Here is a 24,215-nt window from a genome sequence, read left to right as displayed (position 1 = left end):
CTCCTCAGTCTTAGGGCGTCCATCAAGCAGAGAGTGGAAGATCACTGAATGCCTAACTCTCATATCTCCTGGTTCCAGGCTGTCCCTCCGGGGTGCAGTTGGCGCCGGCCGTGGAAGTATGACCGAGCCTGGGAAAGGTCGCCCGCTGACTGGAGCGTAGCCAGGAGACTTCCAGGTAGGTCAAAGTTTCGGCGTCGCTTTCCGGAAGGCCGAACGCCAGGCTCAAAACTCATTGCATCACCGCGCCCAAGACCCGTTACCATAGCAAGATTACGCCTCAATACACCACGCGACTCCGCTCCACAGTTTCCGCCTGCACACGCCAGCGCACAGAGGCTGGCGGGTGACGTCAGCGCCTCCCGGCACCACCTCGACGTCGTGCGGGCAGGGCCTGTCGTAACGGCCGGGCAAGAGAGGCCTGGAGAGGAAGGGCACCCACGCGGCACACTCTACCCTGCTAGTCGGCGTGCGCGCGCAGGCTCCTGGCGCAGGCCCTGGAGGCTGGAGCCAATGAGACGCCGTGACGTCACTGCGAATCGGCCGGCTCGGCCGCTCGTCTGGCCGCGGGAGGGCGGAGCGAGCTCGGTTGCACCAACACCGGTACATAGGCGCGGCCCGGCGTGTCCTTGGACTTAGAGAGTGGGACGTCCGTCTTCTGACTGGGAACGTTCGTGCCGTCAGCGACCAAAGAGAGGTGAACGCGGGTCGCGGAAACCGTAGCGGCGTGATCCCGAGGTGAGAGGGAGCGCGGAGACGACCGAGGCCCTCCCCAGCAACGTGTCCCAGGGTAGCCCGCGTGGGTTGGGCAGGGCCGGGAGTGAGAACCCTGGCCTGTGGCCAGCCAGAACCCGGAGGGTGACGGCTTGAGGTGCAGCAGAACCCTAGCTGGGTGTGGAGTAGGTCGGGAACTCCAGGCGGCTTGGATGTGGATTCGAGGAAGACGCGGGCCTCCCGTTGTCGGGGCTGGGGGCAGTGAAAATGATAGACGAGACTTCCTCCCGGAGGGCCAGAGCGCAGCGCTTCGCGGCCTCGTTCAGAGAGCAAAAGCTGCTGCTTCTCTACTAAGGGGTCATTTCTTTCCCTGGTTGCCTGTTGTTTCTTCCGTCAACCGCTCGAGCATCCCAGAAAGGTGGATTTTCATCAGTCACCTTGAGAGCGACCTGGATGGGTGACCGACCTCGTGGTCGTCCCCGGGGATCTCAGAGGTGTGGGGAGAGGGGATGTCCATGGGTGACCTCGCAGCCCGCTCTGCTCCCATCCGCAGCGAGGCAAGTTAGAATGACAAACTATACTTGTGACCTGAGCAGGTGGAAACAGCCAGGACCTGTTTTTTTAAAATCTGTGTGCTTTATATTATCATCAGAGAGAGTGGCTTTAAGTTGTAGTACGAATAAATGTCTAGACCTTCTTAAAAGTTGGAATTTTGGTAGTTTGATTTTAATGTAATCACAGTTCAAATTCATATTGGTGACTGTGTGACCTTGACCTCACTTTTGAAACTGGTTTGAACTGGGTTCCTTCTTTGCTTGCTTGGGCTTTAACCTTCTTTTACTTATAGATGCAAGGATATGCTTTTAGGAGGTTCTTCTAAATAGTGTTTTTGATATTAGAGAATATTGTGAATGTACTAAGTGAAACAAGATTCATCCTGGTGCTTAATGTCATAGATTAGCAACAGATTAGTAATTAAGTAAAGTGATCATTGGTTTGTACAGTATTTGTTACTTGAGGAAAAAATTACTAAGTTGGGTCTTTTCATTTTTAGAATTAAATATGGGTGATGCTGAGAAAGGCAAGAAGATTTTTGTTCAGAAGTGTGCCCAGTGCCACACTGTGGAAAAGGGAGGCAAGCACAAGACGGGGCCAAATCTCCATGGTCTCTTTGGGAGGAAGACAGGTCAGGCTGCTGGATTCTCTTACACAGACGCCAATAAGAACAAAGGTAAGAGAGAGACAGTTGTTAAATAACACTGCACAAAATGCATGAATGTAACCTGTGGCAAACTCTTCTATCGGGAATGTGAAATACTAAATGTGTCCCTTCTTGTTTAGGCATCACCTGGGGAGAGGATACACTGATGGAGTATTTGGAGAATCCCAAGAAGTACATCCCTGGAACAAAAATGATCTTCGCTGGCATTAAGAAGAAGGGAGAAAGGGCAGACTTGATAGCTTATCTCAAAAAAGCCACTAATGAGTAATAGGCCACTGCCTTATTTATTACAAACCAGAAATATCTCGTAACTTTTTTTATGTGTACCATAATTTATTGGTCTCATACACCAGAATTCAGATCATGAAAGAGTGACAGAATATTTTTGTTGGACAGTCCTAATTTAACTAAGACTGGCTTGTGGTTAATTCGGTTTTTTGAATTTTGATAGTAATTCCAATACAGGAAATGCTATCACTGTATTCTCCTTCTGAAGATATGATTGGATTAATTAGTAGTGTTCAACTTTTCACAAGGATGGTAAATTGCCAATTCAAAACCTGTTGAAGATTGGTTTTATATTTAGATTTATATAACTGGTTATGTGAATATATTTAAATACTAGGGAAATCGCTTCACTGTCTTGGAACCAAGCAAGACTAACGGGTGTTTTAACTTGTGTTCATTAGCCTGCTAAAGGCGAGGGCTGGAGATAAGGTAGCAATGTTTACTTTATATATTTTTGGTCTTCACTATGCCAATCTAATTTCCCTGTGTCTACTAAAATGCTGCCTTTTATTTATTGAAAGGCATTTTAGTGTGGTTTGTGTGTAATATCAAATAAAGAATATTTAACATTTATCACATTTTATAGACAATCTATAAGGTTAAATGCTTTTAAAAGTCAATGTGACAAGAAATAGCAAATTAAACTTTTGAATTCTTCACTACCTAAGTCAGACTAAGTTATAATTTAGGATTGTCTTTAAACAGGTCTTCAGAAACACATAAAACTGTAGAACTTCTGTATATGTGTGATTGGTAATGGTGCTTTTACCAACTTATTAGAAAGATTAGAGGAGATAAACACAAATTTTAAAATTATGTGTGATCATAACTTAATTAAAAACAAAATCACAGATCATGATTTGTTGACTGCTTGATTTAATGACTGATGACAAAATTTTAATGGTTACAAAGTACGGTAGTCCTAACTACCAATGTAGCAGTGTTACCAGTCATGGTACTAGATTGTGTCTTCTTAGTCTTCTAGGTCAGCTTGAACACTAGAACAACACTTGATTAATTAACAGTTTAGTTTCTTTGGCCAGAATGAGAATTCCAGTATTTATGCCAGACACAGATAAAAGAATGCTCTGGTCATAGCTTTGTGATGTATAACAGTGTATAGTTACATACTAAATTATTTTGTGCACAGTCCGTGCCATACACATTTAGAGTAGTCCTTGGAAATTTTATGGAGATGGTGAGCCTGAACTAAGCCACAAAGAATGGCAAGGGAAATAAATCTAGTCTGGTGGAAGAGAGAGCCATGTCTTTGTGGGACAGTGAGGAGACAGGGAAAGGGGCCTTATCCATGGTTTCAAGGGTAAAAAGCATGATTAAACAGGCCTTTAAGGTCTGGCAAAGTAATTTGTAATATGGGGGTCTTATTTTCATTCATAGAAGAAAAGTCTAGAAACACATGCAGAAGCAACTTTGGAAAGCCTGCTGTAATTCAGATTTGAAGTCTTTACCTGAGTTATGGTGGAGGATTAAATAATACATCCTGGAAATCCTTCAAAGATTTCAGCCTTTGTAACAGAGGATGTGTTGACTGCATTTAGTTAGTGGTATTCAGAGATAGTGTAGGGACAATTCTGACTAATGTGCAAAGATATGGAAGCTAGGGAGTTGATTTGCATTTTCATTCATATTAGAAATGGAAATTGGGACAAAAGCTAACATTTGTAATCCACATGTCTTCATTCCTAGTGCTTCACTGTAAGTGGTTAGGATAGTGGTATCAAAGTGAGAGCCAGATGTATTTAAGGGGTTTATTTAAGTTCTTCCAAGTGCCACCTACACCCTGGATTTTGTCTAGAACAGCACTGTTCAGTACAACTTTGTATGATGCATATCTTCTAGTCTGATATGATGGCCACTAACCACATGTGGCTGTTAAACCCTTGAAGTGTGGCTAGTGTTAACTGTAGAACTGAATTTATCTTTAAATTTACATAGCCACAGATGGTTAGTGAATACTGTATTGACAGCAAGGATTTAGAACCAGTAGTTTGTAACAAAAGTGTTTCCGCTGGACTCTATTTTTTAAATCTAGGATTCTTACAAGTACACTATAATGCCCTTCAGAACAGATTCCAATTCCTATTTCTAAACCTGATGTTCTCTATTATTATTTTATTATGTTTTACCTATTCTGATCATAAGTTGACAGTTTATTTTGGATAGGTAGCATTCAGGTAGTAGCCAGGGATGTACCTTTTTGTCATCCTTTTCCTGCAGTTTTCTCTAATGTCTTCATAGACATTATATTATACATTTTCACTTTAACCACTGAAGATTGTTATGAATTATAAAAGGTATGCTGGAATCCACATGGCTGTCTACAAAGAGTCCTTACTGGGGACTAGCCTTCCACAGATGACTAGTTTCAGGCTGTTTCATGGTCAATCTCAGGCAAAAATAAATCACAATCTATTTTCTTAAAATGGAGAATATTCATTTCTAGTGATGGGTCTTTGGGCTCTCCTTCGACTTATCAGAATATCTTGAAAGGCAGGAAAGATGTTGCTGAGCATGGAATATTGGCAAGGGTTGTACCTGACAGCATACAAACACACCTCTACGGTGACCATAAAGTTTGTCTCCCAGGTATATCTCTTCTAAGCAGTGCTGGGGTACATACTGAGCTGCTTTGGCTGCATTTTTTGTGCCTCAGACTGACCATTGTCTTGGTGTTCACATCCTTAGGGTTATAATACAAAATATTACATTTTCATTTAGTAATATTTGGATTCCAGGTTATCTTAGTTGGAGTTTGGAGTATTTGAAGTTTGTCTTGTTTCACTCAGAAAGCTAAGTAGATTTCCTATGTTAATTTTTCAAAGAGTTGTTAGGAGGAACTTCTCTGGCAGTCTCTTCTGTGTATCACCAACAAATAAAATACAGCTTTCTGTATATAGAAATAAACAGGAGAGGACCAGTGTATGGTGATTGATACACTACTCACAGTTTTTTTAATCAAGAGTAAAGTCTTAGGATGCTGGAGATGGAATACATCTTAGAGATTTCTCACAACCTAACTGCCATTATACCGGTGAGAAATGAAGTTAACCTGAGCTAGGCTTATCTAGCTGATGAGCAGCATAGCTAAAACCAGAGCCAAGATACCTTGCCTGCAATTTGGTCTTAGTCAAAACCCCCTATTCTCAGACATACTCATGAATTTCTTCCTTTTATTTTTTCTTCTATTCATTAGAAATGCAGCTATGTTTCATATTGGGGCCATATTTAGTGTGTCTATATAAACATCTAAACATATTTAACATTTTAAATTTATTTAGACATTTAAATGTATAGCTTGGACAGTGTAGTTTGAGAAAGGACCATTGGACTAGTATGTTATCTGTGGCGTAATGCAGAGAATGCTGGGCCTGGGATTAGAAAAAATTGTTTAGAGTAGTGTGTGTCCATAAACAATAGCCTGTGGGCCCAATCTGACCAGGGATGTGTTTTTGTGAATAAAACTTTGTTGCATCACAGTCATATTCATTAATGTATTATCTAGGGCTGCTTTTGTGCTGCAGCATTAGAGTTGAGTAGTTGCAACAGAGACTATGGCCGGCAAAGCCTAAAATATTTACTGTCTGGCACTTTAACAAAAAAGTTTCTCAGCCCCTGGTTTAGAGCTTTCCTTTGCCAATCTGATTAACACAATCTCATTTTTGCCATTTGGAGAATGGGAATAATCTCTACTTCAAAAGATTAATTGAATGATGTGTGAAAGCCCATAACTGTGGTAAGCATGGAAAGATTTGTTCATTTTATATCTGTGTCAAATTCCTTGAAAGTCACATAGTGAAAAACTACTACTTCCAAGGTTAGTAATAACCTATTTGTCAAGTCTAGTATTGTTTTCTATTTTCTATTGACCCAGATAATCTGTATGACGTCTGACACACTTGACTGCTCTTATTTTCACACCTCCCTTGGTTTTAGTTTCACATTCACATGGAATAAAACACGTAGGCATCGTAAAAATCTTTATGCATATGTAGCTGTAGTAATCTGGTGATAAGCCAAGTCCATACGTCAGCATGACATTTTGCCCAGAGTCTAGTCCCATAACTTAAATTGCTTTGTAGTTATAAGAAGCATTCACGTCTCAATTCATCCTCACTGCCTCATAAGGTACTTGGGACAACATATTGTCCCTGTTTTATAGATAAGTAAACAGGCTCAGAGAGGTGGTTACTGCCAAAGGTCATACAGGTGGATTACCTTGTTAGCAGTACCTCATGTAATGACACCTGCCTTTCTAGAGTGCCCTCTAAAACTCCCTGTAAACTGGGTCATCTCTATCAGCCTGTTTACAGAACACTCACACACGCCCTTAGTAGACGGGCTTTCTCCAGGCCTGTGTACTTCTCAGCCCTCACAAGCAGAGCCTGCTTATTCTTCCACGCTGTCCACACAGAGGCCTTGTAGTCTTGGCATCTTGAGAACTACTTGTGTGGGACTGCTGACATCCGTATGGACATTTTGCTGTCATCTGTGTACTTTTAGACTTTCATCACATTTTAATTAATTAATTTATTTTTTATTTCTTTAGAGACAGGGTCTAGCTCTGTTACCCAGGCTGGAGTGCAGTGGTGTCATCACAGCTCAACTGCAGCGTCAAACTCCTGGGCTCCAGCAACCCTCCTGCCCCAGCCTCCCGAGTAGCTGGGGCTACAGGTGTGTGCCACCTCCCACGCCCAGCTCCTTTTTCTTTTCTTTTTTAATTATCCTGGTAATAGCTACATATAAGTGAACACATTCTGTCTTTTTGATTTTTTATTTTTAGTAAGTTAAATATTTTTGTCGCTACCTATTGTAAGCCTATTTTAGGGGTGATGCTAGTTGCTATAATAAGTGAGCCTGAAAGTGTCTGTAGCTTGAATACAACTGAAGTTCACATCTTGCTCACAGAGCAGTCTGGAGGACATTCCTGATCTGTGACCTGGTAAATTAGGAAACCAAGCTACTTCCATCTCTGGCCCTGTCATCCCTGAAGATCTTGGAGTTGCCTTCCAGCTGGCAAAAGGAATAAGAACATGTATAATATAATGTACACACGCTTAGAATTTTGAGCCCAGAAGTGACACCTTACTTTCACTCACACTTCAGTAGTGCGTGAGATCCAGCCTTTGGGCCACATCTAGATAGAGCAGAAGAATGTTCAGGAACCACCTTCTTGCTGTTAGTAGAGGTGGCATATTTTCCCTTCATTCTTCTACCCTCCTCAGAATGACTGCTTTGAAATCAATTATTTGAGAATAGGAGTTCAGATAGGTTTTTTGGGAGAACAGTTAGCCACGGGAGTTTATCAGCAACAGGTAAGGTGGGACTCTCAAGTACAGGGTTTCCTTGGCTTCTCAGGTTGGTGAAAAGGAAACATCGACACAAATAATCTTCAACCATGTCAAGTTCAGACCCAGGGGCACTCATAAGAAAGGTCTTAGGATACAGTTTTTTTTTTTTTTTTTTTTTTTGTAACAAACATTTACTTATCTAGTAAGAACTTAATATTGTTTTCCTCTTTACTAAGTGCATTTATCTCTGTTAACATGCCATCATTTCTTACTCTTTTCCTCTGAAAATTGGTAGTTCCTTAGAGGGCTATTTCTTTTGCCTCCCCCCTCAATGTCTTGCACAAAAATTGCACTTTCAGACAACTGTATTTACTGAGTGTATCAATTTTTGTTACAATAAAGCTGTGTAATAAAATACCCAAATTCAGTGGCTCACAAAAGTAAGCATTTATTTTTCACTCATTTAAAAAACATTTTTATTTACTTATTTGTTTTTTAGAGATAAGGTCTCCTTTCTATTACCCAGCCTGTAGTGCAGTGGCACGATCATAGCTCACTGCACCTTCAAACTCCTGGGCTCAGTTGATCCTCCTGCCTCAGCCTCTCAAGTAAGCTGGAACTACAGGTTCGAGCCACCATGCCTGGTGCCCTATCCATAGCCTCCAATTTTACTTGATTTTTAACTCTTCTCAGTACATCCCCATCATTACAATTTGGACTTGTCATTACTCCAGAACTACTCCACCTCTGAGATTAGAAATCCCACTACTCTAGTCTCTAACAACATATAGTTTCCTTATGCTCATTTCTATTGTATCTTCTTGAACTCATCAAACCCCCCAAGCTCTGATCATTCCCTTGTAGCCTCCTTCCTTAGCCGGCCTCTCAGTGTATCTTTTCAATCACTGCATTGCCTGCATCCTCTACCTTTGTCACCTGTGTTTCCTTTTGTGGCATTTGCTCTGCAAACTCCAAGCCTGGGAATGGCCAAGCCATCTTTCTCCACTTCCACACCTGATCTGAGCGCTGTTGGAGAAAATCGCACTTCTGCCCTTCGGCACCATTGCATTAATATACTTACCATCTCTGATTCCATTGAACCAGCAGAAACCCTGTGCAACTGTCCTTTTTTTATATCCATCCTTTCCCAGTTTTCCTTGTGGTTAGTTTAGCCGTTCTTCATGCTGCTCAAGCTTCTTATCTCACCCCCACTTCCTTTCTCATAGCAGATGGCCTTGCCTCGCATTTCAGATATGAATTCTCTACTTTCTGACTACAGGGAAGGTGTTATTGTCCCCCACCCTCCACCTTGAACAATGTTCTTAATTCAGATATGGTTCAGAATGTTCAGTTGCATCAGAACGGTAGCTCCAGATGTCACAGATGCTCCAGCATGATCCATCTAACATCCATTCCCATCCCTCCCTCCTCTCCCTTGCTCTCCCATAGAATTTATCAATAGAAGGGCTGCAAGCCTGCTTTCTTTTCAGTGTGGGAATGTTGTATGGGGAGCCACAGTTCAACAATACAAATACGCTGTGTGCGTAAGTTCTGGTAATTAATGGCTTTTCTCATTCAGCTTCAGTTTAATGAAACTGTAGCTGCCCCTACCTGAATCTGGCATGTGTAGTGTGTCCAGACCAAGAGAAGACAAATCTTTCCAGTTTAGGGACGTAGGGGAAAGCTGTAGATTTTCTAAGTCACCTGCACTGAGTTGGGGCATATTGTATTGTCAGTAGGATGAAAACTTTCTATACTTTTTACTGGTGAATGTTGGAGGAAGACAGCCCAAGGGGCTGAGCCCTCTGTTGACACTGCTTAATGGAATCTTAGGCACACTGGTCATTCTGTACCTCATCTGTAAAGTGGCACTAATTATATCTGCCCTTAGGGTTGTTGTAAGGATGAAATAAGAGAATGTACTTGGCCTGTCGCCTAGCACTCAGTAAAGATTAGCTATTCTTGAACTAGATGGGCAGGACAGTTTGTCAAAGTGTATAACAGCTGGGCATATTGCATGGGAGAGACAGGATGCTCACTGAGACGATTCTTCCAAGTGAAGTGAACAGGAGGTTTAATGGGAGAGAAGTGCCTGGAATTAGAGATTTATATTCCTGACTTAGGCCCTTAGTTCGAATAACTCACACACCAGGTGATGTCTCATTCCCTATTAGTGACCTGGATCCAGAATCAATGAAGTTCAACCTCCACCAACTCCATTTACCTTGGCAGCTTTTCTAAGAGGGGCTGAGACTTGTGGTCAAAAGCTAAAATAGGCACCTAATTTTTGTACACTCTCATCTTCTAAGTATGCCCAATTTTCCCAGGAACCTAAGAAAGGCATAGTTTTTAACATCCTATTTATTGGGGCAGTGCCAACCATAGCCAACTTCTCCTGAACCTTAAAGTTCATCTCAACAAGAAGGGAGAAAAATCAAGATGGGAAGATGTGGATTAGAGGCGGCTTACAGTGGGGAATGTTTAGGAGATTGGCTGCAGCCCTCACTCTTCCCCCTCCCGGGAGGATTTGTCAGGAGGTCCTATCCAGGTCATAGCAGGGTACCGCTCAGAGGGCCCTTACCTGTGAAGAGCTAGTGGTCCTGCCTCCTAGCCTGTCACAGTGCATTGCTAACCTGTCTTGAGCAATATTCTGTAGTTATGTTGTTAAAGACTGCTGATTCTGGAACATCAGCACCTCATATAATTCTTGAATGGGGCACATATGATATAACAAAAAAATCACTGTGCTTACCAAACAAACCTGTATGCTGGGTGCACAGGTTAGAGAAGCTATGGGAAGAGATCTGCAGGAGAGATTTTTAACTTGTGAGTCTCCTGAATCAGACTAGGTTACAGTATCTAGAGAACCAATTCTTACCGGGAAATACCAGAAAGGCCCATTTCACCCCCTCCCAACCTGGCATCTCTCCATATAAGGTAGTGAAGGAGAGCTTTGTGCTTTACCCCAATGTCAGATAAAGCTTCAGATAGTCTTGTATCATAATAAAACAAAATGTGGTCTGTCTATGCCAGGCTCCTTTTGTAGATATCCTGCCTGCAGATTCTGATAGCTTTCTATTCTCCACTAAAGTTGATTAAGCAGGTTAGCACCAAGGCTTATATTAGATACAGGAGAATATAGGCAAGGTGTGTGATTTTTCTAATGGATCCAGTCATCTGAAGCAATTGTTTCCTCTGCAAAGCTGGTTCTCCAGCAGAATACCTTGAAGAACTAATATCCTTACTCTTGGTCTTCTACACAGCAGGTGCCATATCCAAATCCAACTACCTCTTGAGTTCATAGGAAGGCAGAGAACTGCCCTTCGGTAAGCAGCCACAACCTCCCCACCACTGGTTCCTGTCCTCTTTCACTGCCCATTCCCCATTCCTTCTCAACCTCATCTGCAGGGTTTTTTTTTTTTTTTTTTTTTTTTGTTTGTTTGTTTGTTTGTTTGTTTTAGACAGAGCCTCACTCTGTTACCTGGGCTAGAGTGCCGTGGCATCAGCCTAGCTCACAGCAACTTCAAACTCCTGGGCTCAAGCAATCCTTCTGCCTCAGCTTCCCGAGTAGCTGGGACTATAGGCATGTGCCACCACGTCCAGCTAATTTTTTCTATTTTTAGTAGAGACAGGGTCTTACTCTTGCTCAGGCTGGTCTCGAACTCCTGACCTTAAGTGATTCTCCTGCCTCGGCCTCCCAGAGTGCTAGGATTACAGGTGTGAGCCATTGCACCCAGCCTCAACTCCACTTTTTAAATGTACCCTTTGGGGTTTCCAGAGAGCCTGGGGAGCTGACTGGGCTCATTCCAAGGTGAGTCTTTAACTCTAACCTTGTCTCTTCAGCCCTACAAGGCTGACAGAAACTCCTGTCTGTTCTTCAGGGATGTTCCGCTTGGCTTCTTGCCTCTTGCCTTGCTCAGCTTGAAATTTTGCAAACGTCTTCAGGGCTGGCTGGTGGGCACTTATTCTGCCCCTTGCTTCTCACTGAGAAGGCTTCAAGTCTCTGATGGTTGTTTCTATACCCCCAAGATGCTGCCCAGAGCTCCGTGGGCTCTCAGCCTTTCGGTAGAGTCCTCTGTCCAAGCCCCTTCCCTGGATCCTTAGGTTTTGCCCCACACCCAGAATGGGTAATTGCCCTGAAGAAAAATGTAGCTATAGAATGTTACCTCTCTTCCCTTTACAATTCTCTCTTCTCCAAGACTTTTGTCCTTTCAAGTCCTGATTGCTTCTCCATTATTTCCAAGCAGATTTTTTTTAAAACAAACAAAAACCCTGGTTTTTCAAATTGTTCTCAGCAGGAATGCTCTCTCTGCTGCAAGTTACTTCATCTTCAGCTCCATGCAAGAAAGAGAGGTGGACCTGAGACTTCCTGAACCCCCACCACCCTCCCTCTGTATCCTGGACCTGCACCTCTGTACAGAACTTATCTCCCCTGAGCCCTGCCTTAATGACAGAGGAATAATGCTTCCTTTCCCCACAATCTCACAGCATCTCTGTCCTGCTTGTTTCCGGATCTCCAAACTAGCCTCACTCACTCACTAGGCCACAGTAAATAATACTTGGGCTTTATTTTTCTGAAAAGTAAGATCACCTGCTTCTAAATCCTGTGATTTTGTTTTGTAGTGCTCTAAGTCCTCTCTCCTTGTTAAAATGCTGAGTAAATGCTATGCCAGCTCCAAATCAATCGCGAAAGAAGGCTCATTTGGACATTTATAAATATATTGCTTTCTGTTTTTCCTTTCATTCCCCAAATAAAAGTCTTGATAGCCCTCTTGCAGGTTAAATTATCTTCTTCGGATTTAAATTAGTCAATTTGTGACTATTTCACTAAGAGTCAAAGATCCTTATTAAAAACAATAATGGTAGCTATTCTATAGCTACGAGATTTTGTGCTCCAATTATGTGTGTACCAGGTGTTTTCTACACCTAGTCTCACTTAGCACTTAACAGTCCTGTGCATATGAGGGTGGGGGATGCTAATTGTTGGCTGCACTTTATGTACCAGGAACCTGAAGCTGGGAGATGTTAAATTGTTCATTAGTAAGGTATAGAACTCAGATTCAAAGTCAGGGCTCTCTGACTGTAAAGCCGTCGCTCTTTCTAATACAGGTCCAGCTACTAACCCTTAATTCTCAGCATCTGATGCCACATACAATTCAAACCCTAGCTAGTCATCGTGACTACCCGTGGGTCCCTGGTGAAAGGGTACGTATCTAATAATGGTCCATAACCTTGACATACAACAACAACCCAGGACATTTTTAGAGGCTGATAATAAAATTTAAGATGCCTCCCATCAACACATGAATGGATAAAGAAAATGTGGTGTATATGCACACAGTGGAATACTATACAGCTTTTTAAAAGAAGAAAATTATGTCATTTGTGACAACATGGATGAACCTGAAGGACATGCTAAGTGAAATAACAAGGCACAGAAAGAGAAATACTGTGTGATCTCACTTATATGTAGACTCTGAAAAAGTTGAACTCACAGAAAGTAGAATGGCAGTACCAGTGGCTGGCAGGGAGTGGGGAGGGAATGGGGAAGGGGAGATGGTCAAAGCAAACCAAATTTTAGTGATTTATTGCACAGCAGTGTGGCCACAGTTCTTAATAACATATTGTATATTTCAAAATTGCTTAAAGGGTAGGTAGATTTTAATGTTCTTACAAAAACACGGTAAGCAGGTGGGGTTATAAATATGTTAATTAGTTTGATTTAACCTTTCTACAATGAATATATAGACCAAAACATCACATTATACCCCACAAATATATACAAATATTATGCCTAAGTACTAGTGACTGCGAACACACAAAGAAGACTGGAAGCTTTAAGTACCTCGTTATCTCTAAAAAGAAAAAGAGATTCTTGGTGCAACCATTGGTGATTTGCTGATGGGGTCCCAGGGCACCACTGGCCTCACCTGGATTGTGCACACACAGGCAAGGAGCAAAGGATGTGTGATGAAGAAGTAGAATTCTAGCTCCCAAAAGAGAGGACAGAAGATTTGATCCACATATACCAATTTTAATTCTTCCTAATTTATAGAGGAAGGGGTAAGGCAGTGAAGAGAGGCCATGAGTTATATTAACTGAGCTTTCTTCACATAGATGGACACATTGGACAGTATTCTTGTCTAATATTAGGAAGCAGTAACCATGAATGCTAGAACCATCTTCAATCCTGAAACCACTCCCCACATCCCCACTGCACACTGGGCATCCCTTCACACCATCCACTTACCTTTGCAGTCTCTGAGCCTCTGGAGGACAGGGTTTATGTTCTATTTATTTTCTGATCCTTAACACTTTAGATACTACTTGGCAATAGGAAACTAATAAAAATATGCCATGAATTAATATGCATGATCTTCCCAACTACAGTTTAAGCTCTGTGATGGCAGAGACTGCTTCTTTTCATTTTTATTCCTCACACTGCTGTTAATTAATCTCATTTGATTGCATGAACTAGAGATCTCAAACTCCCTGAAGAAACCGGAGGTTTACTGGAAAAAAAACTTATTGTAATGTTGGAAGCTGCAATCACATAGGCCTCTAAGAATAGCTCCATTCATAGTCTAGGGCAGCTTTGGAGACCAGATGAACACGTTTGTTCCTTAAGCAGTTAGATCTTCAATCTAATTTGTTACCATGAATATGACTTCTCTTTTAGGCTTTGCTTCTCTTTCATGTCCTCTCTACACCTGTTCTTGACAAGCTAACCCTTCCCCCATGCAACTACTTGCATAAGAAAATCCAATTGACCTTCTTAAGTCTCTTGATAGGTAAAGCTTTATAAACCAAGCCATTTCACAGGTTGCCAGGTGCCCATCTTTGACGTAATTGGTGGCCCTCCCTTAATCCACAAAGAACCTAGGGCCCACTTTAATTAACTTGGGGCTCCCAGGGAGGTACTTTCCCTGGGAAGCAGTTGATAGGTCTGACATCAACTGCCATTGGCATGTCTAATAAAGGCCTTATACAGGGTTCAAACTGAATGTGTATTGATGTTATCTGAAGAGAGTCAGAAGAATTTCATGACTATGTGTAATTTATTTAATCCTGTTCGGTAAATTCTGGATATTTGTTTGGGTCTTAACCTTGAGCTAGGGCATAAATATTCTGTTCTTTGATTAGTAGCTGTCATTGCGCTGTTGAGATTCTGGAAGAATTTGCCAATCCGTCTCTCTCTTTATAGTCACTCCCTGCCTTTGACCAAAAGGCCAACTTGTTTCTAAGATTAAATGTTTTCCTCATGGAGTCTAGAGCTATGATACTTTGTTTTTAAATGATCATTCACCAGAACAATGTGGTCTTTTCTCTCTCAGGCTCATTCAGGACAGCAATAAGCAATTTCATGTTAGCCTGACTTTGCCTTTTAGTATTGTATTTGCCTTATGTCTTTCTTAGAAATTTGACATGAGTTTTAAATATACATTTTGCATATACTGTTAGTATTTTACATACATTGTCTCATTTAGTTTTCCTGACAGCCCTATGAAGTAGGTATTATTAGTGTTGTACAGATTAGAAAATTAGAGCCCAGGAAGGCTAAATAGTTTGTCCACATTTACACAACTGGTGAGCACAGGCATGGAGGTTTGAAAAGCCATGGCTGTCAGCGGCCATGGTCTTTGCGCCCACCTTGGTTGAGTCATTTTTCAAGCTCTTACAGAACACAGAGTAGCATTTAGGAGATCACAAAAAAAGAGAAACTGCCTTGCAGCTCTGTCCTTCTCTTCCCCACCCCCAGCTCGATTTGATGCAGCTGCTGGGGTTCTCGTTGGTTCCACCAATATCCACTACCTACCTTGATGCTTAATATATAAGAATACTTTTTGGAAGCCTAAAAACTTACACAAATTTAAATTCAGCTGCTTTAATAATATTTTATAGGATCAAATGTGATCTGGGAGCTCTGGGAGGAATAAAAGCAGAAAGTGCTGAAGAGAGGAGGAGGAAAGACAAAATCAGAGACCTAAAGAACGTTACATCCTTCTCAGTTTTTCCTACAGTTGGCTCTGTCTACACATGATTCTGAGGGTGACAGCAGCTTTAAAAAAAAAAAATGGTAGCCAAATTCTAACACATCCCGTAAGATCAGAGATGCGTTTAAAAATATCCGTTGGCAAATCACGGCGAGCCAGCGCTGCTTGGCGTCGTAGTGAACACAAGAGGGCGCTAAACTCCACAGTGATGCACAGGCGGCGCCCGCCCACGGCTGGCCTCGCGGCTGTATGCAAATGGCCGTTTTCAAGCGATATTTCTTAAAAGTTATATCAAGTATTAAATAGACTTACAGCTTTTACCCTAGTTAGATCTACCTCTGGTTTAGTAGATACCCATCTCAGTTAATTTTATGATTTTATGTGCCTGTAAGATTTGCCAGTCACCAAATTAAAGATGTTAATATTACTTAAAAATATCAAAAGAAGGTAGGTCAGGCATGGGGGCATCCAAAGGTTGCAGGGGCATCAGTGTGGACCACCTAAGATTTCTTAGGTGCAGAAGGACTTTAGCAAAGTCTTCAAGTATTGTAATCCCATAATAAGACCCACCTGTTTTAACTTGAGACCATTAACTCTTCAAAACACCCAGCCCCCGGGGCTCTGGTTTCATGTTCACAAAGCAACCTCTGACAACTATCTGGCTTCTCGTGGGGGTCTGTGTCCATGAACAGAGGGCTCATGAACAAAACTTTAAAAATGCTAGTTTCCTATAGCAAAAGAAAAGTGAAATATATATAAGTACTATATTTGGTGGCAGTTGTGTTTCTTATTTTAGGAGAGTCTTAGGACAAGGAAGATTTTTAAATAGCACCAAGATTTTAAATCTGAGTGTCAGAAAAAAACATTAGCAAAAACAGCAAAGAGTTAAGCATTTGCCATGAATTTCAGGTGGAGGCTGTGGGTTTGCCATGAATTTCAGGTGGAGGCTGTTAGTACAGGTGGCAACGATCAACGGGCAGTGGGAAATGAGGTCCTGTATTGGCGCCTAGGAGAGATTGGGAGGAAAATACAGGTTTAGGACTCATTGCCACGGAGGGATTATTGCATGGATGGAATTACTGAGGAAGAGTGTGGAGAAAGGAGAAATGAGGCCTGAGAACAGCTTTAGGGGGTTAAGAAGTAAAATCCAGAAGCACAATGAAACAGGATACTGTGGTGACATCATAGGGAAGATAGATGTCATTTGGAAAAGAAAGGAGTAAGAGTAGCATCAAATACTGCAGAGAAGACAAAAAGGACAAGGACCAGATTTTTCAATTTAAAAATCACTGATTACTTCAAAAGAGGACAGAGAAACTGGAGTAGAAGTCAAATGCTAAGAGTTTACCAGTAGGTGGGCCTGGAACACCTTTTCATACCAGTAGCAGGAAAACTCAAGACTTGGAAGCCAACTTGAAAAGGATAACATTGGCCAAAGATGGATCAATGTAAGCATCAATAAGGCTAGTAGCTGTGTTAGTTCTCTATTGCTGCTGTAACAAATCACCACAATGTAGTGGCTTAACACAATGCAAAGTTGCAGTTCTGTAGGTTAGAACAGCGGTTCCCAACCTCTTTGGCACCAGGGACCAGTTTTACGGAAGACATAGACTGGGGTGGGGGTGGGGGCACAGTGGAGCTCTGCAGCCCAGTTGCTAATGGGCCACAGACCAGTACCAGTCTACAGACCAGAGGTTAGGGACTGCAGGGTTAGAAGTCCAACCCAGGTCTTACTGAGCTCAAATCAAGTGTCAGCAGGACTGCGTTTCTTTCTGGAGGCTCTAGGAGGAATCTGTTTCCTGGCTTTTCCAGTTTCTAGATGCTGCCTGCATTCCTTGGCTCACGGCCAACCCCCTCCATCTTCAAAGCCAGCAACGGTAGAGTCTTCACGTTGCATCGCTCTGAGCTCCTCTTTTGCTTCCCTCTTCTACTTTCAATGACCCTGTGATTACATTGGACCCACCTGGATAATCCAAGATACTCTCCCTATTTTAAGGTCAGCTGGTAAACAACCTAAATTCCATCTGCAACCTTCATTTCTCTTCTACCTGTAACATAACACACTCACAGGTTCTTGGGATAGGGACATAGACTTCTTCAGGAAAGAGCATTAGTCTGCCTACCACAGTAATGACAACAGATTTGAAACACATTAAATATGTTTAAATGCATGAGTTCAAACTGATAGTAAGACAAATAAACAAAACCCTTTGCCAGGAAACTGACACAGTATTTTGAAAACCGGTAAATAAAGGGAAATGATCAAGTATTTGCCCTGCCTTTCCTGTATCAACTGTTACCTTGACAACCAAAAAGTTGATAAAGAAAAAGCTTTTTTTTTTTTTATAAAAGTGTTCCAACTAATGTATGAAGAGAGAATGTCACCATTTCCCAATCCTCAGTGAATTAATGAATCTGGGCAATGATTATCAATGACAGCTAACACCAGAAAAAACAGAATAGACATCTGACATTCTTTGTCTTCTGACAGGAGTACAGAACACCACCTGCAACTTCTTCTTGCCTACGCAACTGATCCCAAAACTAGTGAAGCCTCCATTTCCAACCACCAGTTTACAGGAAATGCAGGAGACAAAGGAACACATGAAATGACGCCATAGGCAGAAATGAGCAAAATCCAGACTGTGGGAAACTCTAGAGGACAAGTGACATAGTTCTTCCAAAAACTGTAAGAACAACAATAACAAAAAAGAAAGGGGGAAGTTATTGTTGGAAGACTTAGAAATATATCAACCAATTGCAGCATTGGATTTTATTTGGATCCTAATTCAAACAAACTAACTTAAAACTTATAAAGCAATTAGGGAAATGTGAACAGTGACTGAATACTCAATGATATTAAAATTTGTTTTATTTTCTCAGGTGTTACAATGAAATATTTACAGATTAAACTATGTGATGTCTGAGATTTGTGTCAGAGTAATATAGTGGCAGGGCTGGGAGTAGGGGGTGGGGAGCAGGTGAAACAAGATTGGACAAGATGAAACAATTACCATAGACTGATAATTGGTGAAGCCAAGTAAAGGGTACAAGGAGTTTCATTACACTACTCTCTCTTTCTTCTAAAAAATATTATCACCATTACTTTTAATGGCTATATGACATATCCATGAATGAATCTATCACCATTTATTGAACTTTGCTTCCATTGCTGGGTATTTGGGTTCTTCGTTATAAAAAACATTACTGTGAACTTCTCTTTCCATGTATCATATATCTTTTTTTTTCAATTTCAGATTATCTCCTACAGAAAGATTCAGAAAGGTATTATAGAATAGAGGACCCTGGGGAAGTGGAAAAGAGAGGGAGTGGCTGAAAGACACAACATCCAGGAAAGATGGAAGAAGGTGCCAGAGGAGGTGGGAAGGGCTGGCGTCAGAAACACAAGTCAAGACGTTTCCTTGGAAGAGAAAAGATATCTCCTCTTCTGGAAAAGTGAGAGGGAAAAAAGGATGGGGGAGGAGAGAGAGAGTATTTCTGAAGTAGAGGAAAGGGTAGATTGCTTGAGTTTTGAGATGGAAAAGAGGAAAGTTGAAGGAACAAAAATCAGATGGTTTCCCTGATTGCAGAGAAGCGGTTGATTGGGGGCATGGTGTGTCAGAAGGTGCAGACCTTTGGGGATCACATAGCTAACCAGAGATGAGTAAAAAGCCTTTTAAGCAGCAGTTAAGACCTATGTGAAGTGAGAGCATGAGCTGGCAGATGACCAGTCAGCAGGGGTCTGTGACCTGCTGCGGCAGCTCTCAGCAGATCCTGCAGGACGGTTGGAGAAAACAGACCAAAAGGATGACCACAATTTGGGGATAGGCTGGGCAGGCTTGCAGGGAAAGCAGGGGTCCTGTCACCTGCCTCCTTGATTGCACCTGTCCCCATTCCCTACCTGATCCAGTGTTCCAGCCACTCTAAGCTGCATGCCATTGATTAAATGCCAACGTCTTGGTCATCGTCATCACCACCACCACCACCACCATCATCATCGTTGTGCACTTAAAAATGGCTTCAATGACTTCGCGCCATCGTCATCATCCCAGGAAACACTCATTGCCAGTTTACTCTGTGCCAGGTAGTGTCTCAACTGCTTCATGTGTACATCTTGTTTAATCTTCACAACAGCACTGAGGAGTTCCACGTTATTTATCCCCTATTGACAGATGAGGAAATGGAGGCCTCAGGAAAACGAGTGATCTGCCCGAGGTCACACAGCAAGGTCGTGCCCCTGTGCGCTTGACTATGGGGTTCCTTCAGCCTAGAATTCTCTACCTCTCGGGGGAGCACCCCAACTCCTGGCTCCAGCCCAACCTTGGGCAACTCATTTCCCTGATTTGGGACCTGAGCAACGTATGCCACCTCTTTGGGGTTTTGATTTTCCATCTGCAAAATGAGAGAGCTGGGCCACAACGCCCCCGAATTTCCTTTCCGGATTTCTAATACCGTGAGAAAAGGGATCTAAAGTGAGAAACTAGAATCCTACAAGGATAAAAAGTCTCAGAGCTGGACTGGGGAGGAGGTATTGTGGGGCATTCCCAACTCAGGTGGTACGTGCCACCTCTCTGAACCCAAAGCAGAGTTCACAAGTTCCTTGATATTCATGTTTCCACGACCTCAACTGCCGGCTGAGGGGAGAAAGCTGTCTGACCTAGCGCTGCATTGCATCCTGCGCCCAGTGGGTGGCGGTGTCAACATTCGATCCTGCCTGCCACCTACGTCTGCAGAATCACCGTGCCAGATTACATGCGTCTGTGAAGTTCCACCTTTCCTGGCTCTAATCATTTGCCTCCCCCATTCCTCAGCCCTTCTGCTGCGCAGTTGCCAGAGTCATCCCTGCGTCTGGGAAAGAGGAGCAGAAGGGACAGTCTAGGAAGCAGAGAGGAAGCTGATCTTCCCTCCTTTCCTCAAATAGGGGTAGAGGAAAGGCTTTAATCTTGAGTAAAGATTAGCATTTTGGACTGGGGCACGTTGGCTCACATCTGTAATCCTAGCACTCTGGGAGGCCAAGGTGGGAGGATGGGGAGGCTGAGGCAGGAGGATCGCTTGAGCCCAGGAGTTTGAGGCTACAGGGAGCCCTGATGACCCCACTGCACTCTACCCACAGCGACAGAGCAAGACCCTGTCTTAAAAAAAAAAAAAAAAAAAAAGATTAGCATTTTAAGTAATAAAAGAGATCAAATTTTAATTAGTGACTTGACCCTAGACATGACCAGAGGATTTTTTATTCCCTAAGAGTAAAGCTGCCATGACCCCTCTCCTGGAACCTTCCATCAGCCCCACAGTGTAGAAACTCCAGCAGAGAGCAGCACTCTAGCCAGCATGAGTTCCCATCATCTGGGGCTGTGGCAGGAACAAAGAAATCATGGGACCTACTGCAGATTTTGTCCAGGGTGAGGGAAGGAGCAAGTCCCATAGCGTGTGTTTTGCAGGCAGTGGGGGAAAGGATTCAAGTTGTTTTCTGATTGTACTTGCTTATACCTGTTCCACTATTGTTATCTCACTTAGGAAAGGCAACAACCACAACAAAATGAAGGCAATGAAAAAGTTAGTCAGAATTGCAGGATGTAAGAGAAATCCACACAACTCAATTGCATTTCTACACCAGGTTAAAATTTATAATGATGAAAAATTCCACTCATAATGGGGGAAAAAAGCATCAATAATTCAAGACAGGAGATTTTGCCAAGGAGGTAATTTTTAAATCCTGGCAGAAGATAGAAAATAAAAGGAAGACACATCAGTATAAATGGAAAGTTTATGTCCTGTTTAAGAAGACTGAATATGATAAGATTATAATGGTCTCTAGCTCAGTGATTCTCAAAGTGTGTTCCTTGGGCCAGCTACTCAACTAAGAACTTGAATACAGTACCTCTCTCTCTGTGTCTCTCACGCTTCATAGCAACCCCATCCACTGGGCACCTTCACCTGAACTTGCCATTGAGGAGGGGAGGTTAGAGGGGTAAAGTACTCAGCACCTGAGGCCCCAGAGCTCCTGAGTGGCAGCACCAGAGTTAAAATACAGCTCTGCTTGACTCCAAAGCTATGTTTTTCTGACCAAACAAGGCTGCCTCCCAATTACTGTGATGCTGGTAAAAAATAATTTTGTAAATGTACAGAGCTATATAAGCGACGTTGATTAAGTACAGCATGCTCTATTCCCCTGCACCTGAAAGCCACGAAGCCCCAGGAACTTCCATATTTGTTATGCAGACGTTTCTATTAGCGCGGTCTTAGATCACAACATTTTTAGAGCAGGTAAGTAGACTGATTTGCCTGCATTTGAGCGGTAAATGCAGAATGAGTACCTTGCGGCCAGTTGGGTCTCACTGCAAAAGGGAAAACCAAGTCGCCTCTCTAGCGGCGCTGCAGCTGGGGGAGGAAAGCTCCGGTGGAGAGCTCAGACGGTGGTCTGCGTGAGTTCGCATGGGGCTTCCACTCAGACGCATCCCCTCCACGCGCAGCTCCAGCGTCGCTCTTCCAAGGCTCGCATTGCCCCTCTCCGTCCCTGGCAAAGCATAGGAGACGGATGCATTTCACTTTGGCGGCTACATCAGCTGGAGAAAATGCTCAAGACTAATGGCCCCGTTGGGTGAGAATGCTGAATTACCTCACACTCTGATTTCCCTCACAGATCAGGTGTTAACTATCATGATATAAACCAGTGACATACTGTGGCCCTGGTAATTTTCAGAAAAAAAGTACATTCCTACCCTTCCCCACTACCCTGTGTGTGTGTGTGTGTGCATAGTTTCTTTTTAAAAGGAATTTACCTTGTAACATTTGTGTTAAAAATTACCTTAAGTAGAACCATATGAATTTAGTGGCTAATATGACATGCTGTATGTCAGCTTTTGAAAATCCTGTGTCTTCCCTTTTGCAAAATTTATCAAGATTTACCACTCTTGCCTTTGTTCCGGACCAATATTCGCCAAAGCTCCCGGTTTCACTAACACTAATTATAAATGGGTTTTTGATGGTTCAGCTGTTCCCTGTGGCACGAAGACAGAAAAGGCTTCCAGAGAAAAAGAAATCTCAGATTCTCTGTCCTTTTATCCTCTCTCTTCTCTCACCAGTGCTTTTGCCTGACATCTCAAGAGCTAGAAATTCACAACCCAGTAGCAAAAGTAACACCCATCACCAGATTAGCAATTACTTCGGCACCACCCACCGCGTGCATCATGGGATTTCTAGCAGTGCACGGAATACTCAATGGAACTTCGCCTCTGGCTTTAGCTAATAGAGGGAAAGAAGTCCGGGAACAGAATTAAGAAAGGAAAGGAAGTTTGCCTTGTGAGGACTGTCACCGCAGGATTAACACAGCCTTAAAAATTACACATTTAAAATAGTTAATCTTTAAAGAGAAAAACATATATGATTCTTCCTATTTTTCATAATTCTAAGATTTCCAGTCTTCGTTCTTTATTCTTCTCCTTGTGACCCTGTGAAACACCACACATGTATCCAGGGAAGCCTGGGGGAGGGGTCAAAGTCCTGTGCCTACTTCAGGGATGTTAAGCGTCAGCTCGCAGTCAGACACGTTGGCAGCAGTTGCACCTGACACTTGAGTCAGAGGGGCATCTTCTAAATCAGGACTTGCCTCGGGCACAGGAGAAACCAAGGGTAAGAGGAGTGCCTTTTTCAGGCCTCCTTTCTGATCACATTAGAAATGTCTGACATGCGGACGGGCTCTGATGCTGTCCTTAGATTTAAGGCCCGAGTGCCATTTCCAGTCTCAAGGGGACTCTTAAAAATAGGCCATTATGTGGAGAACACTTGCAAGGCTCCGGGGGAAAAGGCACTCAGCGTAAAAAGGATTATGATATTTAACAGGCATATCTCGTACATTCCAAGAGGCTGGGGTGAAGGGAAGCCTTACCAAGTGCATCAATGTGCATATATTACGGCATATGAAGGTTGCTGTTGTAGTCAAGTTTCAGTCTCCAGAGGCTGAATTAGACACACATACATCTTGCCGTTGGAAATGTTTGGAGCCCCTTGACAATGAGAAAAGAAAGCAGTGTGCTTATGGATGTTGGTAACAGCGATGGGTGAAATCCATCAGAGCCTGGGGGCGGGTGGGGAAGGAGGATCCTTAAACACTAAGTCAGATGTAGTTAGGCTGCAAGTAGCACACTTGGGAGGATGTGTTATCCCATCTCGTGAAAGATAAGGGCTGAATGTGGTATCATAGTACTCAGCAGCTTCAGGGGCTCTTCTCCTTCTATCTCTGCAATTTTCTATACATACTCTCTGGCCCCAGACATGACCAGAGGATTTTTTATTCCCTAAGAGTAAAGCTGATACTGAGCCAGTCCACACCATGGCTGAGCCGGTCATCAAAATACTTATATCCTTCTGTACCGGCTGGTAAACAGCTCCGGCCGGAGCCTCCTGGTGCCCACTTACCATCCTACCTGCCATGACCCTTCTCCTGGAACCTTCCATCAGCCCCACAGTGCATAAACTCCAGCAGGGAGCTTGCAGGACCTTGCCAAGGTGCTCGGGCCAGCATGCATTCCCATCATCTGGGGCTGCGGTGGAACAAAGAAATCATGGGACCTGCTGCAGATTTTGTCCAGGGGAGAGTCCTTTGTTCTTTATAGCACCAGAGATGGCTCAACAGAATTTTCCAGACAGAGGTCACTACATTGTCTTCACTGGAGATGCTATAGTTAAACAGCA

General features: G+C 42.9%; 1 protein-coding gene and 1 long non-coding RNA gene across 4 annotated transcripts; one reads left to right on the top strand and one right to left on the bottom strand.

Moving 5' to 3' along the window:
• The first annotated feature begins 578 nt into the window (after nucleotides 1–578).
• On the top strand, nucleotides 579–3,077 carry LOC123647359 (cytochrome c, somatic). Of its 3 annotated transcripts, none has more exons than XM_045564756.1 (3): nucleotides 579–787; nucleotides 1,766–1,942; nucleotides 2,053–3,077. In XM_045564756.1, exons 2-3 carry the CDS (start codon nucleotides 1,774–1,776, stop codon nucleotides 2,199–2,201), a joined length of 318 nt encoding a protein of 105 aa, XP_045420712.1. In that variant the 5' UTR covers nucleotides 579–787; nucleotides 1,766–1,773; the 3' UTR covers nucleotides 2,202–3,077. The 3 variants fall into 3 exon arrangements, with proteins under 3 accessions (XP_045420712.1, XP_045420711.1, XP_045420710.1); XM_045564755.1 differs by having other exon boundaries at nucleotides 581–694; XM_045564754.1 differs by having other exon boundaries at nucleotides 581–735.
• An 18,102-nt stretch (nucleotides 3,078–21,179) lies between these two features.
• On the bottom strand, nucleotides 21,180–23,545 carry LOC123647292. The gene is made up of 3 exons (XR_006738191.1): nucleotides 23,410–23,545; nucleotides 21,839–22,038; nucleotides 21,180–21,237 (listed from the first exon to the last, which is right to left on the bottom strand). It is a non-coding gene; the product is annotated as an uncharacterized LOC123647292 (long non-coding RNA).
• Nucleotides 23,546–24,215: the final 670 nt, after the last annotated feature.

Source organism: Lemur catta, chromosome 11 (assembly GCF_020740605.2).
Source record: "Lemur catta isolate mLemCat1 chromosome 11, mLemCat1.pri, whole genome shotgun sequence".
NCBI classification, from domain to species: domain Eukaryota; kingdom Metazoa; phylum Chordata; class Mammalia; order Primates; family Lemuridae; genus Lemur; species Lemur catta.
Note: the sequence above shows the minus strand (reverse complement) of the source record. Positions and strands in the feature narration are given on the sequence as shown.

Excerpts from the sequence above, each read along its gene's own strand:
- LOC123647359 (XM_045564756.1), top strand. The coding sequence starts at position 1,774 with ATGGGTGATGCTGAGAAAGGCAAGAAGATTTTTGTTCAGAAGTGTGCC. Across the intron at positions 1,943-2,052 it reads AGACGCCAATAAGAACAAAG|GCATCACCTGGGGAGAGGAT; the intron begins GTAAGAGAGAGA and ends CTTCTTGTTTAG.